Below are 25448 nucleotides of genomic sequence, written 5' to 3'. Positions count from 1 at the left end.
CTGGTTTTGCATGCGTGAGAATCGGTATCACACAGGGATGCATGCTCGCACCGTTGGCGCATAGTGAATCAAGTTGTCTCTGGTCATTTTTCTGACTACAAAGCGGGCCTCACAAAAACATTTGTGCCAAAGTTCGGTGCACAATGTAATTTAATTTTTCACGTCTGACGACTACAACGCGTACGAAATTTATGTGAAAACAACACATTGCCTATTGTGTAGTTGTGCATTTCTGAGAGTATGGATAATCCACAATGATACTTGCGTCACTACTGCACAATGCATCAAGTTGTCTTTTGTTATTACATTGAACGCAAGTCAAACTTCCCAAAAAAACTGTGTTGTTTTGGAGCTCGATTAAAAAGCTCATCTAATTTGTCAAGTTAGTGGAGTATAGCTCATACGGGCGCATTCAACCATTTCCCTTAGGGGAATTTGCATTACACATTTTATGGATGCTGTATCATATCTAAGGGTCATCTCGGAACATTTAAATATGCTATGATATGATTTTATGCTTCATCTCGTAAACTGGTAATAAAATGTAGGTCGTTGATCCCAAAACTTTGCCCGCTATGATAGATTTTATGCTTCATCTCGTAAACTGGTAATAAAATGTAGGTCGTTGATCCCAAAACTTTGCCCACCAAAACGAAATGTTATTAGCCACATAGGACTGAAGCGTGCAACCAGATTAGGCTGACTCCCCGCAGAATCCGCAACTTGGAAATCCTCACACTTTCAGAGAAAACAATTTAGGTTTACTTCTGGTGTTAAAGCCCATTCCCATGGGGGATATACGATTTCCCCCAAAACAGTTGTGTCGATGGGAATCTTTTGTTCCAAAGTGCATGTAGGCTTAGACCAAAAATCACCATAATTGGCTACACGTTTGTCGGCGTTCGCTGTAATTAATTTTCATTCCTAATTTTTGGCACGCACTGAATTTTCAGATTACAGTGCCGGGGCCCATCAAGTTGTGGGTTTGACTTTAGGTATGTTCGCTGAAAAGTCTTCATCGTTCAGAGCATTAAAGGCGTCAAATGAATACGAGGGATAACTACGTAGTATCCTTGCATGCAGGGGACAAAAAGCTTTATAATTGTTTTGCATTACCAGTGGGTGCACTACAAATGCATACGTTGACCCCCAAAAAGAAGGCAAATTCGAGGAATCGGCATTGACCAGTAAGTTTTCGGTATTCGGTAATGACAGACGGCCAGCGAAGCACCGATTATTTGGTCAGATTTTGTCTAAGGATGCACGGGAACTATCTGCCAGCCAACTCGTTTCAACTTGAACATAATCATAAGGTGACCAAATTTTTCAATGACTGTCTGTCTGTAAGACTGACGGGTAACCGAAGATGGGCAAATGCAGAGCTGCGCTTAAATGTGAAACGCCGTCGTGTGAAGAGAAGCAGTTTGTAGCCGACGAGCTCAGCAATGTCTTTAAAACCCATTGTGTCCTCAACTACCGCCGGAAGAGTAGTCGATGGTCCTAGAGAAGCTTCGCGAGTCCGGACGTGTACTTGTGTTGCAGTTGAAGGAAGGGGATTGTAGCCAAATGTGCTCCTCCAAATGGCGTTTAGCGGCAAATAGCCTTATGAAAGGAAAACTCGGACGTGAAGCATGTACTTCAATATCCGAAAACGTTACCACTACCATCAACGGCATTGATACGGTCATGTACTGCACATTTCGAGAAATCTCCTGCCGGGACGCACATACCACCAATCAAGTCCCCTTCAGAATGGCGCACAATGCAAAGGGAACACAGCGACTCGGAAAAGTGTAAGAGACTATAAATAGTTTAGGTGTTATAAGTGTGGTTCACTTTCAAGGATGTTATTTCCGTGACCTTTCTACTTTGTTGGAGACGTTGGGAGAAATGACGGATAATCAATGCAAGTGATCTTCGTGTTCAATTTATTTCTTATTTTTACTTTTACCATTTATTATTGTCACTAATCAACCACCCAATTATTTATTTATTTAATTAATCAAATGTCTGATTAAGTGCTTGGGGGAGGAGAACGCTTGCGACAGGCTAACATTGGGTTGCTCCCTCATCTACTTGATTGACCTTTTTAACCCTAAGGCCATAGATAAGATCTAACAACTTTTTATGAATTCCACATACCATCAACCAAGTCCTCTTTAGAATGACGCAAAATGCAAAATAGACACAGCGACTCGGAAAAAAGTGTAAGAGACCATAAATAGTTTAGGTTTTATAAGTGCGCTTCACTTTCTAGGATGTTATTTTCGTGACCATTCTACTTTGTTGGAGACGTTGGGAGAAATGACGGATAATCAATGCCAGTGACCTTCGTGTTCAATTTATTTCTTATTTTTACTTTTACCATTTATTATTGTCACCAATCAACCACCCAATTATTTATTTATTTAATTAATCAAATGTCTGATTAAGTGCTTGGGGGAGGAGAACGCTTGCGACAGGCTAACATTGGGTTGCTCCCTCATCTACTTGATTGACCTTTTTAACCCTAAGGCCATAGATAAGATCTAACAACTTTTTATGAATTAACGGTTGTGAAGAGTCGATGTCAGCACTAATGTCACTATCTCTGATGATGACAACGTTCAGGCTGGTGATTACTGTAGTGTCTGTAATCCGTTGTCACACTTACCGTTCTTCCTGAACTTAAACCACACTTTGTAACTGTCGTTCACATTGCATCATGAAGTTTGTTTTAATGTTACGAATACACAATTTTCCGGTGCGACCTGCTGACTTCTTGCTGAACGAGCTTATTTACGCTCCGTTGAACTGTTTGTTGACTGCTGTGCCTTGTCAAACTAGTTCAAAATCGATATGGGATCAAGTGTATGGTTACATCTTTCAAAGTCTCATTTACACATCACCCATAAAAGTCATTTCAGTCTAATTTGTTCATTACCCGTGGGCTTTCCAGATTAAACAGAAAGATCCGCAAAAACAGGTCCACTAAGAGAACCTAGTTTTCGTTTCAGAGAGGTTTGGTAAATAGTCGGTGGATTTATTGCTGGGCAACTTTTTGCATTTGCCACGAAAGCTTCGTGGGGCCAGGTGAGTAAGTGAACAAGTAAGCAGAATGGTTGGGTTTTAAGACAGTCAGGGTACCAGTCCGTGAGATTTCTCATGCCTAATCGACTTGATCGGTGCTCGGTCAGTGTGATGTTCCTGTTTATCGGTTAGAGGGGATGACTAATATCTACGATAGATTGGTTAGGGGGGGGGGGGGTGGTCTTTATGTTAAACGGCCTTAATTTTTCTGTCTAAGGCGCCTTAATGGAATATGCCCCTTGGGGTCGTTCACAGATTTTGTTCATGGTTGTGCGTAAAACTTACCGTTTAACGGAAATTACGCAGTCGGTGTATAGTTTAGTACCTTAAGTTTGGGATAAACCAACAGGCAACAAAGTGTTCACTGACATCTGCTACATACTGGAAAGCTAACGACAGCGCAGTTCCATACACACGTTAAGAGACGCCCACGGATAACAACTTCGTCTGAAATTTTCAAACCGTTGACTGTCAATAAGATCAGGTGCCTTGGGTGCTGTTTGACAGGTTCCAGTACGACACATAACCAATAGGCAGTCTTGTGACAAACAATAATACATTTTCTGCACTGGACGTAATGATAGGCCCGGTTTACGCCTCTCACAAAGTCCTTACAGCCAAGATGCATGTAGACCCGAAGGTCCCAACTGTTTGTAGTGCTCCACACTGATGAGAAATGTTTGCAATTTTTTCGAAATGGATGCCAATCGTTTTTCTGTAGTAGATATCTTATCGCTATAATTTTTTAATCGAAACCTCACACTTTTATTCCGGATGGATTCGACTGTGCCGACATAGTCTATTCTGTTTCAAAGGACCCTACCCACTCCTTTATTGGGTTTGTTGAACATTATCTCTCCAACGTTTCAAGCTATTTGCCTGCTTTGCGATGTCTCCTTTGAAGTAGACCTTGAGTGTCCAGCTTGGAATGATAGTGGGAGCAAATGCCAACGAGATCCACCTTCCTCCCTGCTGACGCGGTACCCAAAACGGTACGTCACACAACGCTGTGCCGAAATTATGCATAGGGGTTTATAAAAAATCACACCAATTTGTCGGGTAGGTTGGTCCGTGACTGTCTCCAGCCACCGACAATGTCATCAACCACAATTGCTTGACAGGGGATGACGCAAAAAATGAGAAGTTTAGGGTCAGAACACAGAGTAGCGGAATAAGATGTTAGAATTCGAGGCTTCGGTTGCCAAGGGCAACCTTTTCAAGAACTTTTTGCAGTCAGAAGCCTCAGAATTTCGTTAAAGCAATCCAGTCTCTATATTCCCATTCTTTAAGGCGTAAATAAGACGAGTTCTCCAAAAGCTTTTGTGCGGGAAGTGATGTCCGGTAAGGATATCTAATTTCTCGATTCTTCGACATCTTTGTCATTGATGAAATAATGGAGGGAACACTCAGAGTTTTGCAAAAACCCGGTGTTCAAATCAGCGATGTGAAAACCTTGTCGATTTGGACTACGCAGACGACATTGCCCCACCCTTGTAAACCAAAGCCAAGCATAAGCTATGTTGAATCATACCCAGCAACCAACCAATGCTGGATGAAGTACTATCTGCATCACTGAAACAGTGCATCCAGTGATCTAAGGTGTCTGATTTACGCATTCAGAGACGAGCACAGTTATCCGTACTTAATTTGGAGTACCTGAAGCCTAGCAATGGACAGAAGGGAATGATTTTACGAAAATTTTGGGCCTGGTTCTCATACCAGGATGGGATCCACGTGACCTTCCGTGTGCCAAGCAGGAGACATTGAAACATATGGCAGCTAACCAACGTAAGTAGCCTTCATGCTGTCAGTTTCTATTCAGATGGTCTGGCTGAGTGTTGGTGATGTGGGGACCTCAGATGTTTCTTTAAGGCTAGGTCTAGGAGTTTTTCAAGGTAAGGCTTTACTCAAATAAATCGACAGNGAAACCTCACACTTTTATTCCGGATGGATTCGACTGTGCCGACATAGTCTATTCTGTTTCAAAGGACCCTACCCACTCCTTTATTGGGTTTGTTGAACATTATCTCTCCAACGTTTCAAGCTATTTGCCTGCTTTGCGATGTCTCCTTTGAAGTAGACCTTGAGTGTCCAGCTTGGAATGATAGTGGGAGCAAATGCCAACGAGATCCACCTTCCTCCCTGCTGACGCGGTACCCAAAACGGTACGTCACACAACGCTGTGCCGAAATTATGCGTAGGGGTTTATAAAAAATCACATCAATTTGTCGGGTAGGTTGGTCCGTGACTATCTCCAGCCACCGGCAACCACAATTGCTTAACAGGGGATGATGCAGAAAATGAGAAGTTTAGGGTCAGAACACAGCGTAGTGGTATAAGATGTTAAAATTCGACGCTTCGGTTGCCAAGGGCAACCTTTTTCAAGAATTTTCGCAGTCAGAATTTCGTTAAAGCAATCCAGTCTCTATATTCCCATTCTTTGGGGCGTAAATAAGGCGGGTTCTCCAAAAGCTTTTGTGCGGGAAGTGATGTCCGGTAAGGAAATCTAATTTCTCGATTCTTCGACATCTTTGTCACTGATGAAATAATGGAGGGAACACTCAGAGTTTTGCAAAAACCCGGTGTTCAAATCAGCGATGTGAAAACCTTGTCGATTTGGACTACGCAGACGACATTGCCCCACCCTTGTAAACCAAAGCCAAGCATAAGCTATGTTGAATCATACCCAGCAACCAACCAATGCTGGATGAAGTACTATCTGCATCACTGAAAGAGTGCATCCAGTGATCTAAGGTGTCTGATTTACGCATTCAGAGACGAGCACAGTTATCCGTACTTAATTTGGAGTACCTGAAGCCTAGCAATGGACAGAAGGGAATGATTTTACGAAAATTTTGGGCCTGGTTCTCATACCAGGATAAGATCCACGTGACCTTCCGTGTGCCAAGCAGGAGACATTGAAACATATGGCAGCTAACCAACGTAAGTAGCCTTCATGCTGTCAGTTTCTATTCAGATGGTCTGGCTGAGTGTTGGTGATGTGGGGACCTCAGATGTTTCTTTAAGGCTAGGTCTAGGAGTTTTTCAAGGTAAGGCTTTACTCAAATAAATCGACAGTTTTGTACGTCAGCAAATCACCAATGCTCTTATCTGATGTTGCAGGCGTCGCGAGTTTGATGATATGCGAAAGAAAAGGGTAAAAACCTTCAAAATATCTCGATGTAGGTCCTGTGGAAGACTAGCTTTCATGTTTCAGTGATCATAATTGTCACTGTCATAATCTTTGTTCCCCGTATTATTCTTGGTTTAAAACCTACCAGATTGCATAGTCTTGAATTTGCATCATGAAGTGTGCCTTGTTGTGCACTTGTTCACGCAACCGTTTTGACAGCTGTCTGTGATAACAGGTTGATATTATACCATTCCAACTACGGCTTTTGACAAACAACTCACCTCGGACTGCACTATGGACACTTGTTGACCTCTATTAAGCAGACAACAGAAGTCGCGAAAACAAAGGACGGTCATGTACCGAATTACAAGGGATGGAAGTTCGGCGATAAACTATGAAAAGCATTTTGAGAACCATGAAGCCGTCCGTGTTCAATCTGTAGGATAGTGTATTGCATTAGGTAGTCACCAGCCAGAATGACGACTTCTTGCATGGTCTACTCTCCACTTGTGCCGAAGGATCGGACAATGCGGGTTTCAACAGTCGTCGAAAGAGTCCCGTTCTTGATGCACCGTTCGTTACAGCAACTGATCTAACTTTCTGACATCAACACGCATCAGTAGCGGACCAAGCGGAAACATGGCAAGATGCGGTAGATGAGTACCAACCCTACCTTTACGGACTTGCTGTAGTAGTTTAACTTTACACCGGGTGGTTTACGTGTGATTGAAGCGATCTGATGACCAACCTGACATTAAGTTTGCTGCCTAGCATGGCAACCACGTCAGGTTTAATCTGCCCGCACAACCAGTAAGCTAACAGCAGGTTCATTACCAAGATGACTCAATACCTATAAGTGCTGGTGAATACGGTGATTTCTGTGAGAAGACCATAAGTGTTCGCTTCTGTGGGGTGCCCGTAAGGCTCTTGTAGTGAAGTTTTTTTTAAATAGACGGATTTGCTGTCAGGGGGATTTATCTACATCGGTCAAGCTTCATACTAACATAAAAGTCCTAAAATATCCCTCAACAGTTTTGAGGATGGATGCAATGGCTGCTCTTTAAGTTCTGTTTGTACCAGGCTGGACGGCGTAAGCGCTGGAGGGAAAATGGCGAAACCTATATAAGGAAGAATTTGGTGATAGCGTTTGAGTCACTGAGAAATTCGGATGGCGGAATTTCCAATAAACGGGATCGGAACTGCAGTCACAAGCACCATGTTTATTGCCATCATCGAACGACTGGTCTGTATGTTTAGAAAGACCAGAGAAAACCCGTGTAACCCAGTCCTATACCCCGCCATAGAGAGTAAAATACTGTGGACAGTACTGATAGTCAGTCTGTAGTGATAAAAGTCCATAACGGCTGTGACTCATTGGTGCCAAGACTGATAATACCAAGGATGATATGTGGACACCCGGCAGAATTCGGGTGCTCAGTTACAACCGCCTCAACTTAAGACATTTGGTACCTCGGGACGATTGTGGTGTGCTAGCACCAATTTCCTTTCCAATTCACTTTTATTCTTCTTTAAAGAATACGCCTTTCAAATAAATTATAGATATACCAAAGCGAAGCTTTAGTATGGAATATCGATGTTTTGCTTTCGATGGTGGTGATGACAACGAGCGGTAACAAGGGAGACCAATGTGAATCAACTGGGCTAAAATACAGTCATGCAATGTATACACAGGAGGAAAGAAAATTCAGGATGTGAAAATGTCACGCGAACTGTAATGATTTCGACTACAGGGTATCAAGTGTCACCGAGATACTTGTGAAAGAAACTCTGGAGTACGCTCAACCTTCGATCGATTTCATCCAGCTCTGGATTTCTTCCACAGGGGGCGTCATGGTGAGAGCCGCACTCTGCGAGAAAAGTAACATACAAAGCCGGGGAAAGTTGGAGTGAATTGCCGGATTGACTCATGGAAAGAAACTCAAGTCACTTAGGCCCTGTTGAATTCATATGATTTCACATAATCAATTAATCGAAAAAAGTGTTGAGGATGAAACTGGTGCTAAGTCTGTAACTTGGAGTGGAGAAGTTTACAGTTCTAATAGTCCTGTGGAACTTTATTCTTGACACTACTTTACAGAAGCAATCACCCAATAAATTATTCGCGCACTACAGCGCGTTTATCCAGCGGCTAAAATTGTAGCTCCTGTTCTTGAACCGAGAAACACGTAGATGTACGGTCCATCCTGTCTCAAATGTTATCTACTGGTTCACCTGAATTTGTATAACGGTATCTGAGTTAACAAATCGAAGAGCACCTCCCGAGTTCTACGAAAGGACATACTGCAATGGTTAGTAAAAAAACAAACCGGACACGACGAGAGTCATTCTCATCGATCACCAGACAGTTGGGTAAGACGGGCCAAAGACTAATTTTTAATAACTCGTTTTTATCTACTGGTTCACCTGAATTTGTATAACGGTATCTGAGTTAACAAATCGAAGAGCACCTCCCGAGTTCTACGAAAGGACATACTGCAATGGCTGGCTAGTAAACAAACCGGACACCACGAGAGTCATTCTCATCGATCACCAGACAGTTGGGTAAGACGGGCCAAAGACTAATTTTTAATAACTCGTTTATCATTTCGCTAGGTGACACGAATGTGTTTCATCCAGCAATCAGTGGGACTTTAGGGATCAAAAGTCACCAGCGAATCTTACGTGTTCAAGAAAGTTTACATCACAAAGGCACATTATTATATTAACGACCTGACTGTGTTCTTGATTAGTTTGACTGTCAACCATGCACCCATATTTCGTAATCAACTGATATGTTGTGGTAACGTAAATGCTAATAAGAGTACGTATGACTTCCCGCTGCTTTAAGTAGTACATTTGACTGATCTCCATGTAGTGACTCTTATAATCAATAAACTGTTCAACGGAGTCAATTATTCACCTAAGCAGTACATTATGAATTTGGCGAAGCTATGTGTCCCCTCAAAGATATATGGTGGAATTCCATTCACCCATAAACACTGTAGCCGCAGCAAAACAAACAATCAAGAATTCATCCTTTATCTCGTTCAAATGAAGCTACTGGAGGGTCATGGCCCACATAGTTGTAAAGAGGTATGAAACGCCTTCCCCTTCCAGAGTCTTCAGAGAGATGAAGCGATTTAGTCTAAGAAAGTTCTAAACCGCTAAATCGAACAATTAAAAAGAAACTTGTTGAGATGCGTGGTCATCAACAAGTAGTCTCAGTCTGAAGTGCTATTGACACAACAGAAGAGTCTTATAAGTTGAACAAAACCTGTCATCCATAAGGTAGTCTGAAAACTTCAACAGAGCGCAAATTTCTCATTAACTGCTATTACACGGAGAACAGTTCGAACGCACCCGACACCAATGTGAATAAACATTCTGACACAATTTCTCAGTAAAATGGATGTTTTGAGACGTAGACACAAAGTGGCACAATATCAGCTGTTAACAAAACGGAATATTTTGAATAACGTTGTTATAGTATTCTTTTAGGCGAAACTCATTCAAATTAAACGGATTCGGATCTATGGATGCGATTATATGAAATGATTAATCGAAAGCCCGACGTAATTTGCATTCGGAGTCACACCGATGACATGGTTCTTCGTAAGTGCGTTTAAAGACTCCTCATAATACCCGCATAGACCCAGAACCTCCCGCCGTATGACGACACGTTTGGCGTTGCTGTCTCTTCCACATGACTAAACATGCTTGCATAAAATACGGAATTCGCTATGGAGACGCTTGCTGAGTATTGATTGGTTTACCATTTTCAAACCGGTTTGTCTTCTGAGAAGGAGGGCTACAACGCTGCTATAGAAGACCAAATTGACATAACAAGTCCTTGGGACGCGGGATTAAATGAACGGACAGATAGATGAAGCGTCGCACAAATACACCATGAACGACAGACATCAAGTAAAGTCGTTAGCATGCCGGATGTCTAAACGACGTTGGCGTAACGCAGTGGTATTCGACAGCCTGTGTCTCCACATGGGTCAACATACATGCCTGCATGCAATTCACTAGCTCGACTCCATCAAGGTGTTTGCAAGAAACCGATCTGTACGCACTCAGACGGGAAGATAGTAATGATAATTAGGTGGCAAGTAAACTACGCGTAACTATCACTGGTAACATCATTTGACTGCTGCACAGTCCCACGTTCTAAGTTCTTTGAATTTCATGTTCAACACCAACGCTTCGCTGCCGCTTGGTTAACTCCGAAACACTTCAACCGGTATAGGTAGATGTGAAGCCAGAAGCTGATAATAAATGTTGAGACAATATTGTCTGACGTAACGCTTCATAAGCAAAGGTTTATTTATGTAGGTACATTCAAGTAAACCAAGTAAAGTGGATTTGGGAAGAATATATTTTTGGTTGTCATTTGATGGAGTTGATTATGTCGCGACCAGGTGGCACATGCAGGGCGATTGTAGCCCGTAAAAGATACTCCATTGTGACAACGAAGCTGATGCTTTGTGACACATAGCATTCGAGTTTTCAGTCTTTCCGTCTGCTAGAATATGGATCGAGGCAACATCCCGTGGGCGCCATGTGTTCACATCCGTTATGATTGAGCGTTGTAATCAAGAACCTGTAAAAGCATTGGAGTTTTCAGTCTTTCCGTCTGCCAGAATATGGATCGAGGCAACATCCCGTGGGGCACAGATCACCAAAAACACTTACACTGTAAACAAGAGTCAGTCTGGGCTCTGTGTAGTAGGGGAGATAATGTGAAGGACGTTGCAATGAGAAACTCCACTCCAGCCAGCTTGCGTCGGAAGGCGGCGATGCTGAGTAAACGAAACTATACCACACCACAGCTAAATCCATTCATTCCATTAGGTTGCATTACGCGGCCAACTGTACTTATACGCTGGTGATCTATTTAGTCAAACGGAACACTGGTTTGTGCTACTCTCGATTTATGTGCAACACCATTTGGGAGCAGGTAAACATTTTTTTAAACTTCGTAAGGCAGCTAGACCTTAACAAAATGGCAGAAAGAGTCTTTCCATATCCAATGTAAGATTGAACATAAATTTCACATACACACATACATTTGAACTGTTTTCAGCATCCTATTATACAAGACTTCTCAAGCTTTCCTGCGAGTTGGGCAAATCTCTGTTTGAATTTCTTCCCTATTTTCAGGTAGGTGTACTTCTCTTGGCACACGATTCTTTCTTTCATGAGTTCTTTACATGTTTTATTGCTTTCATGATGGTTACCAACTAGTGATCAATCAATCAATTCAATTTATCAGCTATTAACCATGTACCATAGGCACATTGGTTCAAGCTGTTGCAGTTTCGATCACCGAAAAACGGGAGTGTGGGACGTACATCCGAGCCTTGGAGGCGAAGGCATTAATGCACGAGCGTCACTGACTGCGCGATTGGGCCATTTACCAACTATTCTATCGTGCATTGTTAAGATGTACGAACTTTGTCGTTTCAACGAAGGACAGACAGCCGCGTGGAGAATACATGGATAAATTTAATCCACTGTCATTTCACATACGGAACGAGTGATGTGAGCCATGCTCATTCACAATCTGATACGTACTGGGGTTGGGATAATACCGTCAACCACCCGTACGGTGGTTGTCATGTTCTTGCTAGTGTATTACGCAGAAGGCTTAGACTTCATTAATAATCACGATTCGCACTGGAAATTAAGAAGTCACTACCATACCTCTTTCAAGATAGAACATAATAGATGTATGAAGACGAAGTAGTGTACCTACCAGCATTCTACTAATGGGTGAAAAATGACGCGACCAACTGTCGGCATGTGAAAAGCAGAGAAGCCGAATCGTGGCCACTGCTGATTTTTTGAAAATATCGGGACGAAATGTTAGTCTACAGATAAGTCAGTCTCAGTTGAGTAGCGGACGTGAAAGGCAACATGGGAGCTGGAGACTAACGTCCCAGAGATACGGTATTTAAATGGGTTAATCGAAGCCTACCGAATAGATTCGACTAGGTCTCGGTTTATCCGAGTCAAGTTCGCACTATTGGTCGGAGAACCAACGAAGTTGATTTTCATGGCAACAGAGTAAGTGACCACATTCGGGTTGGCTTCATTGCCTTGGTGTGATACGAAGAAGGTCTAGTTAGGCGGCATGACGAGAGAAAATGCACAGCTACCCATGTCGGACTAATGAAATTGGGTAGTTAGAACATAAAATTTCAAATCCTATTACTTTCATGTGACCCTTGTGTTTGGATGGCGAATACCTACCTAGCGGGTCACAAATGATTGGCGAATCTGACTGCCACAAACCCTGAGAAATATACGATGACGGGGCGTTAACACAATTATGCCTTTAGTTAAGTTTACAATAGGGGACTCACTTTTATGTTGCTTCACAGGATGCATGGAGACTGGGGAAGAGCTGGAGAGTGGGAAAGGAGTGAGTGAACGGTATGTGAGGTGTATCAACTTAAGTTCGCAGGAAGTGCACTGACAAGCGATGTTCATCTGACTATGGATAGGCCGATTTGGCAGACTCTGGGGACCCGCAAGGATTACCTCCATAAACAGATCAAAAATGTATGCATCAGACGAAGCGAATGATTTGTATGAATTGTAGTTTACTGAAAATTCGTTGCCTCAAAAATGATAGCGACACAAATGTGAAATTTAAATGAAACCGCGCTGATTTCGTCACACACGAGAAACAGATGAAAATATTTCCAGCATCCTCTCACTTTAATTTTAAGATTTGACTTTATCATTGTTGTCTTTGTCGAGCTTTATGATCGAAAATCGGGATAGCCGAAGGATGGATTTAACCTTTTCCATACGTCTTCAACTCGATATAAGTAGCCCGGATCATTCAAATCCTGCGTTCAAGTGCAGAATTGGCTTACATGGAGCAAACACATACCACAACATCTACAATTCTCAAGCAAAAGGTCGAACAGAATCTCCTCAAGCAATTATTGTCACAACTGTAGAGGAGTTCAGATGCTGATCCACCCAAAACACATCTGAAATGACAAGAGTATAACTCGATGTTGAGCCGTAAGAAACGTTTCCCGGGTTGAGCCACCGTGTGGGCTTTCTATCTATTTACTTATTTTTAATTAGACACAACAATTATGATGACCGCTAAGTTGAGAATTCGCTGTATTAGGCGCCTGTGCCTACTGCGTAAGGTGATCCTCGAAGTCTCACGAAAGAATGAAAACTGTTTCTAGAGTGATTGTTTGTGGAGCAGCTGTAAAACATAAACCGTAATCAAGGGGCATTGGTCAAAACGACCCTGTGTGCAAAGGAGGCTTGTACAAACGCGAATTCATTTTTGTTGGGAGGTTTGGGCACATCGAGGGAACAAATGCATTCTAACCGTGCTTCATTTTGGAGCCCATCAGACAAAGTTAACCGATTAGCACAAACGAGAGATTCAGTTCAGTCTCCCGTGGGTGAATTTGCCAAAACTAACCGAAACTTTATCCCCCTCGATGCTTTTCACACACCTTCCAGAAGAAAGTATAGGTTCTATGCAGGGAGCTACCGGTGTTGGATGCTAATCGTGTGAGGTCGATGATTCTTCTGGAAAACTTAGCAAGTTCAAGCATTGCAACGATCGAAAGCAACATCACCAAGTATCACATCAGAAACAAGCCACAAATCCTAACCTGTGATTCGAGTCAGAATCGCTGTTAGGAAGCCTTTGTCGATCGACTGAGTTCGAACGGCGAGAATCATCTCCATTTCCATTCACAGGTACTGATCCTGAGACGGATTGTTTTTTTCTGTACTCTGAATGCGTTGTAAACTCGTCATCTGAACTTGGTAACCGATGCACGTGACTCCGAAAGCTGTGTCCCAGGCGGTGACTACGGGAATGATGACTGTTCAGTGTCCTTCGGACATCACGGTTTGGCTGGGAGACGCTTTGGACTTGATCTTGTTTACGTTTCGCGAGTGAATGAGGTGTCTCTTGCGGGAGGGATTCAGAGGAAGAGTACACTGAAAGTGCTGGCGAAAGACAGGAGCGAGAAGGTGTAGGGGATGTTGCGGGGCCGACCAGTCGTGGTGAAGACCTTGGACAACCGAGATGGTTTCCACCGGGTCTTCCTTGGTTATTTGAACTAGCTGACAACTGACGCTGTCGTTCAACACGTCTACAAGTTAATGTTCAACAAAGCCAATGACAGGCGGAGCAATTTTAAAGCCACTGTTCAAACAGAAGACAAAAAACATAAGTAGCTCCTGTATGAACACAAACGACAAACACTCACAAAATAATCCCAAGATAGGTCGGAAATAAATATACAGCTACGTCTATTAGCGGCAAGGTGAGCTGAGTGGCCTGGTATACACTACGCACCCTTTCGTGGTCCTAGATGATCTTCTCTTCAGTCCTAGATGTCTTATGCGAACCTTCACTTCAGTACACTCACCTCAAATCTTAGTGAAACCTACAGCGGGGTAATGTAGGGTTCAAGTAGAAAATAAGGTTGACGGAAACTCGGGGACTGCGCCTACCTGATGAGCACCAAGAAGGGCTAAACCGGTCGTGGGCTTTTGGAGAGCTTTCAGCAACCTTGTGAGTAGTTTCCTTTTAGAAAAACATGACGTTCTGTGCGAAAGACAGCTTCGGCGGTGCAGCGATTCCACTTTGAAAAGAAAACCTAAGAAACCCGTCCAACTACCCTAAATACTTGAGCGAAAACGGACAAAATGAATCCTGGAAGGTGAAGCAGAGCTACACGTAGAATGAACGAAAAGGATACAAGGTAATTACCATCATCAGCACCATTATCACTGACAACAGCACACTGGAAATTCACCGCCACACTGTCACTTTGGTTAGAGAGAACCAACAATGAGAACAAAAAACGAAGAGAAAAAAGTTTAGGGCTAGCCCGACTCGAACACGAACGGCCTCTACTCCCACACATTCATTTAGACAAGCTGAATAGAAAATTATAGCTCGGAAGTCACTGATATTGGTAACCTTTTGCTTCAGTACATGATTTGCACATTCCAGTTGCAGTCCGGATGACCTCCCACTCGCCTTGTCCAAAGATGGGGGTGAAGTCCTCAGTCAGTGCTTGTCTTATCTGTTTGCTTGCATTTGGGAAAAGGAGTCTGTCCCAGACAACTGAGAAGAGTCGGTGATAGTGCCCGTTTTCAAGGAAGGGCTCGTAGTGAGTGTGGCAACCACAGGGGGATCTGCTTAACCCCGGTTGTAACAAGACTGCTGGCGTCACTTGTGCTTCTTTGTGTTAGGGTGGCTCGCGAAATACTGACTCGAGAGCAACAAGCGGGATTCCGACCTGGTAGGGGTTGCGTTGACCAATTCTTCACACCTCGTCACGTGTTCGAACAACGCCATACGTATAAGCGACCCACAATTTCAGTGTTCCTAGATTTCTAATGCACTTTTGACTTGGTTGACCGGTCTGTTCTGCTTGAAAAGTTTGCCCACCAAGGAATGCCTCGGAAGTTAGTGAACATAATAAGCTGTTTGTATTTCCAGACTTCTGGATGTGTGAGAGTATACGGAGAGCTCTCCAAAAGCTTCCGTACACAAAGTGGTGTCCGTCAGGGATGCCCACTCTCCCTATTCTTGTTTAACTTTGTGATCGATGAAATCATGAGACAAACACTAGAAAGTTCCAAAAACCCCGGTGTTCAAATAGACTGTGACGAAAGCCTTGTCGATCTGGGATACGTAGGCCATATCATTCCCATCTTCGAAGAGGAGTAGAAGGCGCAAGTGTTTTTGGATGAACGGACTAAAGTCATCCCGTCTTTTGGTATGCATTTCGCACACACAAAGTGTAAGGTCATGCTAATGGACATGCAGTCACTGAACACGCCACTTACAATCCATGGGGAAGCACTCAAAGTTGTGGGCGTTTTACGTATCTTAGAAGTTGTATTAGTTCCAACTGTAGTGTGACGGATGAGGTCAATGCACGAATCTGCAAGGCTCGGGTTGCGTTTGCGAATTTGAGATACACCACCTAAGTGGTGTATCCCTGAATCTCAAGGGACGTGTGTATCAAGCTACAGTGCAGCTGTCTTTTCGTATGGCTGTAAGACTTGGACCATTCGAGAAGCGGAACTGAGATGTCCTCAGGTGTTCGACAGTCGTTGTCTCAGAACCATAGATCGTACTGTGTCCTGTACTGTACTGTACACAGTGTACACTCACGTGTACTTGAACTTCGCATCTCAAACTAGGTTTACTGACATCCCGATGACGTCAAATTTGAGCATACTGGGATTCTACCGTTTCTCTAAAACAAAGGGCATGACCTGCAGGACAGGTTTTTTGGGTAAAACTCAATGTTAATGAATGCTTGGCCGGCGCGATCGAGTGCAGATGCAGCATCGATCAGTTTCTGCTGAGTGAAAGGCCTCTCGGGCCTCGGAGTTGCTGTTATACCCAGTTGGTTAGGTGCACTATAAGCTCGTTGTTGTGCACTTGGAGGATAGTGATCATTTGTGGATAAACTAGGTGGCAGTCAAAATCCATAATTTGATTTCTGGTTAAGCGTCCAGTCAGGGGGTCACCAAAGTAAATTCCACAGTAAACACTTGAACAGACAGGTGTCGTTTTATCTTGCGAAGAGTTCTCCGATAGCAAAACTCGCTATATGGGAAACATGGATGAATTTCTCCTCCTGTCTTAAGGCACAACCACTGTAGTTACTTTGGCATACATCTGAAGCAAATGATTTTGGAGAAGAGGAAAAGGACAAAATGTCTATTTCAATGGAGGGTCCCCCTTCGAAGAGGTCACTATGTTAACCAACAACGATCTGTAAAATCTGGTATAGTAAACACTATTTTACGTAGTTTCGAATGCTGTTTTCCAAACAACTGGCTTTTAACTTGGTTAGATTACCGTATAAAACGGATGCGCTCTACCAACTGTCTGGATGATTGTACAGTAGGTAAGAGGTTGCGGATTCGGATCTCTTTCCTTGGCTGTCAGTCCTGTGAATACCAGTGAATATACCTTCCAGGTTTGTACACTCAAGATGATAAGCGAGGGACCTCGGGTTCAACTCAAGGCCCAAAGCCCGACCATTTTTCTGGCATTATGTACACTTGAATACTATTGAAAATACACTACCTGGCTACCCATAGGGGACATAAAGAAACAAGAATAGAAAAGCAGCTGCTAAAGACCAACCTCAGACAGGACATTCAAAGATTGTCCTCCTGAGTGAATTTAAACGTATGGTTAGAAAACAACTAACCACTTGAAGAAACAGTATCCATAAGGTCACTGAAAAATTCTCGACAGCAAATTTATGGATAGTGTTCCTTCAAGAAAATACGTTGCGATATCTCAAATATCGTATCAACTGAAACATGAGAAGACCCGTGTAAAATACATCCCATTTGAAGAACATGACAAAAGAAATTCAGGTAAGACCCAGCTGAGTCTCACGTTAAAACAAAATTGGTGTGCGAAAGCTGACCTCCTTAGAGCGATTTCCGCCAAGCGCTGCTCACGTTGTCTCACGTACTCCGTAGGATCAAACCGACGCGCTGCGAGAAATGAGAAAGGAACATGCTTTGCATCACAAATTTGTCACTATCAATAATTTGACATCCAGTGATAAGTAAAAATACTGATAACCTATAGAAAAAATAATACTTTCAGGAATCCTTTAAAGTTTGTCAGTCCATGTGTACTTAAGAAAGTCTGGGTTTTGTGTTCAGCACGCTGGGCGTGATAATGAAAGCTTACAAGAGCTGAAATACAGCGTCCTACTCTACAAACCAACTTGTGCCAGCCACAAAGCATACTTTCGCACACGAATTCATCAACACTGAACAAACAGAACTCCCTTATAAAAAACATCCAGAAAGATCATCCAAACCATGGGTTTTTAGTGGGAACTCGAGGGAATACGACCGGATGGAAGAGTGGTAAAGACACCAATATATGCAAGTAATACCCCAGAGATGTCAAATCATGTGGAGGCGGCAAACACAACAACCGCATGGTACAGAGAGAATGGCACGCCAGGCCGCACCACTCATGGGAGGCATTGGATACACGGTAGTCAAGGAGAAAAAACTCGAAGCACTGTTGTGGACGTAATATTCTGGAATGTTCAGAGATAAGATAAGTCGATTGCAGATACATGAATGAAACACAAACTGGAGTACAACAGAATACAGTTTAGAAGAATTCGACAGAAGAGAACGCACACAATAATAATACACTAATACAACTTACATCACATTATAAACAATAACATCATCATTATTATCATCATAACAATAATGGGATGAATCTCACGTCATTTCGATCGGTACATTGGATAACGGACATCTGGCTAGACGGACACAAGGTGCAGCTGGTTCACGACAGAAATGGGTGGATAAAAGGGACCCTAACATTTTTCATAAAAAGCTGCACATGATCAGCGTTGCTTCTACCCGAAGGTTCCCGTAAACCAAGCGAGCAGACTAGACGTCAGTCAACGGACAAATGCACAAAACGATGTAGAATTCTCAAAAACGGTGTCCACATATATAACCTTTGTTCATAAGGTGAGCGTGCGAATGACATATGAATTCGGGAACTCTGATGTATGAAAAGTACACATCCAGAACTAACCCTGATATTGTCGTTCCGATGATGATAGCCGCCGGGGGCGCGCGGTAGGTGAAAACGCGCTGTTTGCTCGAGATGTAAAGTGGCTGCCGCTAGATGTGGCAAGCATGTAGCGATGAGTCTGAGAGACCGGGGAAGCACTTGGTCGGTGGTAACTGGGACTGACACTGCCCGTTCTGCGTGAGGCGTGTACGAATGGCGAAATGCTTCGACGGAGGAAGTTTGAGGAATTACCATCGCGAAGATCCAAGCTACAGCTTCTTCTGTTGAATCGGTCGGACGAAAATGATCGACAACCACCGCTAAGTGAAAAACCATTATCAAGTTATTGGTGTCTTGTGAAAAAGCTACTTTTAGAATGGATCGGTGGTCTGAACAGAGCATGCTGGAATGCACATGAATATCCGGAAAAATATGAACTGTATAGGAATGTCTCCTCTACAGAGAAGCTTCATACCCAGGAAAAAGTGAATTTCTCGTTAACTGTTCACAGAAATTTGGATATATCAAGACAATTTTCAATGTCTACCAAAGTTGACGTGAACCTTTTGCCGACCTTTCCATGGGACTTATGATGGAGTCACTAAACGGACGAGATTCATTCAGTTGTCACCATTTACTCAACACGGAACGCGTCCTTATCATGATCCCGGCCAACTTCTGACGTCATTTCGTATGGCCCAGCCATATTATGGTTGCTGATTTTCTTTAGCACCTCTGGGGTGCACTTCCAAGGTGACATTCTTCCAAACTGTTTGTCGAGAAACCAGAATAATATAGCCTGATCACGTGAGGGTGGCAAAATAAGTAAGTGGACTATTAAAGACAAATTACGCACTGAACGAATGCCGACGTCGGAAAGGAATCTGATACTATCCTACACAAAGACTACTTGTGTAGTCCTTATATACACCAGCTTAATTTATAGAACAAAACCGAAAATGGAAGCATAAACAACCCTAGATATGGAACTTCACAAAGTAGCAAGTAGGTAAACACAGTACATACTTTCTTTTGATTAGCTTCAACTCAGTTGTCAACTGATCTATTCGTTCGTACAAGCTCCGCTGACTTGCATAGGCTGCATCCAGATCAGTGCGAAGTCGTTGGAGTTCATAGCGATGCTGAGCAGCCTGACGAGCGGAATTTGTTCTTTCCTCGAAAAGTTCATTTTCCAGGCTGTCTACAAATGCTCGAAGGTTAGGCTGTATCACATTTCCGTTATATGTGGCGGTGTTATTCGACGTAACAGACTGTCTCTGTAACTCCGACATTTGTTGCAGAAGCTTCCGATTTTCCTCCGTTAGCCTCGCAATCCTAGTTTTGGTACAGGAATAATAGAACAATTTATTCAAATTTAAGGACAGACTTCAGGCGAAATAAGTTTTTTTGGCATATCAAGAGTTTTGAGCTTCGAAAAATCACTATCGAGAGAGTAGAACGGTAGTGGAGGTATACAGCAAGAGGTATCAAGAGAATGTGGCAATTGAAAAGGGCTCTTGATAATGAAGATCCAAAGGCAGTAAATTGAACAGGAAGTCCGGGCTGTTAACTGTTACATCATACAAATGTGCAGATGCTGATCGAAGTACCATCGTCTCATGCTATATGACGACGGAGCTCTTCACAGTTTGTTTCGCTTCAGATGTCCAAACTCAGGCCTTGTTACTATTGCTCCATGGTGAGGTCTGCAATACCAATGATCCCTGAGCATCAACGTTCGCATATCCCCCATCGTTCTCGAATGGGTGCATCGGTTAAAAACGAGATTAATGCAACAAACGGATAATGTTCCGCACCTATTAGACTTCCGTACTCCAAGATTGGTAGTATCAACGAAATCATACCGTTCAACTACGCATCCATCGAAATAACACTGCTGTGTTGTGTATGAATCTATTGTGAGATGTTTCTGCAGCATCACTATGAGTTTTGCAATTTAGAAAGTATTTTATCCGTGATTCGGTAGATTTATCTATTTACCGACCGATCAGCTATGCAAAAATACTAGTGTTGGTAGACGATCCATATTCTTAGCCGTCATATCTTGTATATAACTTAAGTCTGTATTCTATGATTTCATTGACCTCTAAAACGTAGGATCGATAGCTTCACGAGTTGCAGCAGCATCGCAGTGTGGTGTTGCAGAAGCTAAGTAAACTCAAATTTAGAACAACGTTCATCAATGACTTGTTCGTGTTAGGAGGACGAAACGTCTCGTAAGGAGGCGAGAAAACCTTCGGAAACTATTCTAACTGATACCCACAACAGGTCACAAAAGGCATCTGTCGAGCAACGAGTCAACGATAAAACTTCCTTGTTTATCCCTAAGAAGAACGCTTGAATCTATCTTGCCACCTGGACCAATTAACCAGATTCCTGATCTGAAAAGAGCCATGGACAGTGAACCTGGAACAACGGCTTTTGAAACCGAGTTGCTGATATTGACTCCACTAATTCTGTTTAAGAATGGAGGGAAACTCCTCAGCCAATGACTGTTTGACATATTTACCCGTATCTAGATGAAACGGACCGTCCAAACCAACTGTGATGAGTCAAAAGTATAGTCCATTTTCAAACTAGCTGCTCGTACTGAGCGGTAATCACTGCGGGATTCGCTTTACCTATGTTGTAACCAGGTATTCGAATCGCCCATTTTATTTCTTCCTACGAGAGAAAATGAAGACGTGACCCGAGAAAAGCAGCCAGGATCCAGACCGGGAAAAAGTTGTGTGGACTGCTTCTTCACTTCGATTAACTATTTGTTAAAGCAAAACCTTGCATATAGGAACCCCACACTCTTGATCTTCCTTTACTTCAATTATGCATTCAATTCCGTCGACCTGCTCGTTCGTCACAACGTTCTTGTACAGAAAGCTTGCCCCAGAAGTTCATGAATAACATATGCTCCTTGTATTCACGCAATTGTGGGTGTGTGAGAGTGCTTGGGTAAATCTCAGAAATAATTCGTCCAAAAAACGACGGGGTGAGTACGCACCATCCATTTTTGTTTAGTTATACCACTGAGAAGACTGTGAAAACTGCGAGACTTGGACAATTTTGGTGGAATCTGAGATATATGCAGGTTTTCGACAATCAACATCTTCAAATTATGGTCGGAATCAGACGAACTCAGCGAATTCGGAATCAGGAGGTCGGGAAAAGGGACTGTGGTGAGGTAAATGGTACGTCACTCAAGGAATGCATTGAATACCACAAGCTAGGGTGGCTGGAACATGTGATCACGCATGTCAGATTATGGGCTTCTGGGAGAGCTGCTTTCCGTGCCTAATTTGAAGATGCGGAAAGGAATGAAGAATGTTACGAAAAGTCTGGGTACTACTGGTACGCCTTCCAGGATGAATCCCTCTTTTGATCGGTTGGAGATGGTGAGACATATGGCAGCTAACCAACGTCAGCGGCGTTAGCTCTGCCGGATTTTACCCAGATTGTTTGAGGCAAAACAGATTTTACTTCCCCTGAATACTCGTTTAACTCATCATTGTGATTTTCAGTGGCAACAACCGCTCAACTATGGTCAGGTACATGCCAGCAACACGCCCCCTAGTTCAACCGAACTTGAGAAACATGATTGTTTTGGTTTCCCAGCGTGGCCATGGCAGCATTTTGTAAGCATAATACAGTTTCCGGAAATAACACAGATGGAACTTTGCAGCTAATAAAAATTAGCTGCAAAGCGAAGTTGACTGGACTTCAAACAGTCATTATCAAATCATTACTGGGAGAAACAGACCACCTGTGTCGGAAAGTTTCGATGCAAATTCCCTGCGATTTCTCAAGGGTGAGTGCTAAGCGTATGAACGTCGCTCACTTGATGTATCGGGCAGTTAGCTGCTGTAAGGCCATTCAGGGTGGCCTTCGCCAAAAATGTCAAGATATGGGGTTGAGCTTATAGGTTCTCACAGACTTCTACGAACTCGAGACGGCTACCAGAAAACAGCATTCCATGAAGAAAGCCTGTTAAAGTAGCGTGTAGACGACATCCCATTCGGAAAATAATGCGATCCACATGTAAACATCCCATCGAATGACCCTGATTGGACTTATGATGGCAAATGGAAAAGTGCAAGTACCATTCAAAGTTCGGTCCACAAAAGGTTATTTGGACCTAATAAAAGCAACCTGTTTAGATGATAGTTTCATTAGCATTCAACTCCTACAGGTAAACCAGGAACAGGACGGAAGGTGTCAACCAGCATGCTAGAAAATCAAAATTTCACATGAGCACTACAGAGGTCCACATACAATCAGGCTAGTTTCGACCAACTTCAAAGTCTAATACGGCACATACGATGTTATCACCTATTGAAGGGTGAGAAAAAGAGTTGCGTTAGGATTTGCTGCAAAATGTCCCATATCGTTAGGGAGAACGGTTATGTGTAATGTCCTGTATGGTTTATAGGAAGGTGTAGAGATGCTATAGCGGCCAGCTTGACAGTGGCTACTCGTTTTGCATTGCAGCCGCATCGTTCATCCTCAACAAAAGCCTCCACCAAGAAAAGTTTGAAGTGAAGACACGGCTTTCATAAAGGAAACTACTCACAAGGTTGCTGAAAACTCTTCGACGGCCCACGACCGGTTTCGCCCTTCTTGGGGCTCATCAGGAAGGCGCAGTCCCCGAGTTTCCGTCAACCTTATGATCTACTTGAACCCGAATTGCACTGTTTTCGAGAAATACACTCATATGCAAATCAATTTGGTGTTCACGGAAGACTCAATCGAATCTCCCGTTTATGATGTCCTCCAGCTGAATGTGCTGCACACGATGTTCCTTTATGAAAATTTACCGCGATATCTCGAATATCGTGCCACACATTTGCACCTAAGTGTCGTACAGCTATGAATTAAATCGTTCAGCTGTAGCACTTTATCGGTGCATAGCTACCGTGCAACCCGAGGAAGAGAGGGGGGCTGAGCTTATGTCAGGTTGCCCAAGTCCAGACAGGAGCAGTCAACATGCGGAGTTCAGGTTCGAACCACAAACCTTCCGACCAGTAAGTCTACAGCTTAACCACCGCTATCTCATGCTCAGCTATGATGGCAGAAAAGTCTAGTAAAGAGTGAAAGTGCCCAAGTCCAGGAGCAGTCAACATGCGGAGTTCAGGTTCGAACCACAAACCTTCCGACCAGTAAGTCTACAGCTTAACCACCGCTATCTCATGCTCAGCTATGATGGCAGAAAAGTCTAGTAAAGAGTGAAAGGATAGGGAAATGTAGGGATTTAATATGAAGACAATAGTTAACGTAAAGCTACCAAGAACAAGATGTACACTCCTTTGGATAGCGGTATACTAGACACATCTGAGCATCATGTCAAATTAGAGGGCCAACAGCGAGAAGGACCCAGCGTCCTTCGCAAAGCCCACCCGACATAAACCAAACGCACGACAGGCAAACTCAATTAAGCAGTCCGGCTAGGATGTGACAGCATGTGAACCACATCATGTAAGGCTTTTAATCATCTGTAAGAGTAATCAAGTGGGGCCCGGCCAGAAAGGCCCAAAGATCCTGTAGCATTCAGTTTGTCTGTAACGGATTTCACTTAATATTGCCATATTTGTCTGTCCCCCAAGACAAGTTGGCCGAAAATCATTTAGAATAATGATAGTCATTCAGATAACATTTTTGACCCCTCATTCATTTAGCTGCAGCATTCTTTCGTGCCTAACTGCCGTGCCACCCGAAGGCTGCACGAGGGACGGGATACTGCCAAGTTGCCCAAACCTAGACAGGAGAAGTCGGAAAACAGAGGTCTGGTACGAACCACGGACCTTCCGGACCTTCGCGCTCTAACCACTTGGGCCATCTCGCCTAGCTGCTATGCAATCCGAAAGAAGCACCAGGGCAGAGATAATGCTGGGTTGCCCAAGCCTGGACACGAGCAGTCGAGATGCCGTAGTTGGGCTTGAAATACGGACCTAATGGTCAGTAAGTTTGCGCATTAACCACTAAGCCATCTTAAACTATGGACAGAAGGCACCTTTTTGGATAGTGATTGAACATACGCTTCAAAGGGGTACAGAGAAAGGCGAAATCATGATGACTTGGCATTATGAGGCTACGAAGCGCATGCCTGAGCACTGGACTACACATCCAAACATCCTATTCAGCCTTGGTTGTCACTGTCATAATCGACAATACAGTCTTCAACACTGATGCTTTGCTACCGTATAACTATAATTTATTTGGAAGTTTTAGTGTGGATAAGAGAATGAAAGTGGATGATGAAGAAACTTGGTGCTAACCTAAGACAAGCAGTCTCGGGTGTCCGCATCTCCAGACATCCATTCAGATAACCTGGATAAAAACTGACACCAGGAGCGTCACTGACAGTGATCAACAGCCACAACTTGCAGTGACTTCAGCCATGCACGGGGGGACAACCGTACCTCATCCTGGAAAGCGATGCGCACCAAAAGAATCAATACTTTTTTCAAAATCCCTTTCACTAACCTCCTACCAAGTCTAGTAGTAACCACCTCACCGCTTGCGCCATTCAGAATAGAAGATTAAAAACAGTCCTGAATTCGAAACACGATGATTAAGCACACACAATAGGTAGCCTAAGCATAGTACACTCTGCAGCTGGGTATTTAGGCAGGTTGG

General features: G+C 43.3%; 2 protein-coding genes across 2 annotated transcripts; both read right to left on the bottom strand.

The window, feature by feature from the left end:
* Positions 1–7721: 7721 nt before the first annotated feature.
* On the bottom strand, positions 7722–16001 carry T265_08322 (hypothetical protein; the record flags this gene model as incomplete). Its single annotated transcript, XM_009174088.1, has 7 exons — positions 7722–7864; positions 12574–12614; positions 13864–14352; positions 14650–14789; positions 15238–15322; positions 15587–15717; positions 15861–16001. 7 exons carry the CDS (start codon positions 15999–16001, stop codon positions 7722–7724), a joined length of 1170 nt encoding a protein of 389 aa, XP_009172352.1.
* A 22-nt stretch (positions 16002–16023) lies between these two features.
* T265_08321 (hypothetical protein) lies at positions 16024–24648 on the bottom strand (the record flags this gene model as incomplete). The annotated part of the gene is made up of 5 exons (XM_009174087.1): positions 16024–16058; positions 18825–19123; positions 19830–20138; positions 23386–23475; positions 24512–24648. 5 exons carry the CDS (start codon positions 24646–24648, stop codon positions 16024–16026), a joined length of 870 nt encoding a protein of 289 aa, XP_009172351.1.
* Positions 24649–25448: the final 800 nt, after the last annotated feature.

The sequence above is a fragment of the Opisthorchis viverrini genome (assembly GCF_000715545.1).
Source record: "Opisthorchis viverrini unplaced genomic scaffold opera_v5_215, whole genome shotgun sequence".
NCBI lineage: Eukaryota > Metazoa > Platyhelminthes > Trematoda > Opisthorchiida > Opisthorchiidae > Opisthorchis > Opisthorchis viverrini.
The sequence above is the reverse complement of the archived record's forward strand: the minus strand, read 5'-3'. Positions and strand labels throughout refer to the sequence as shown.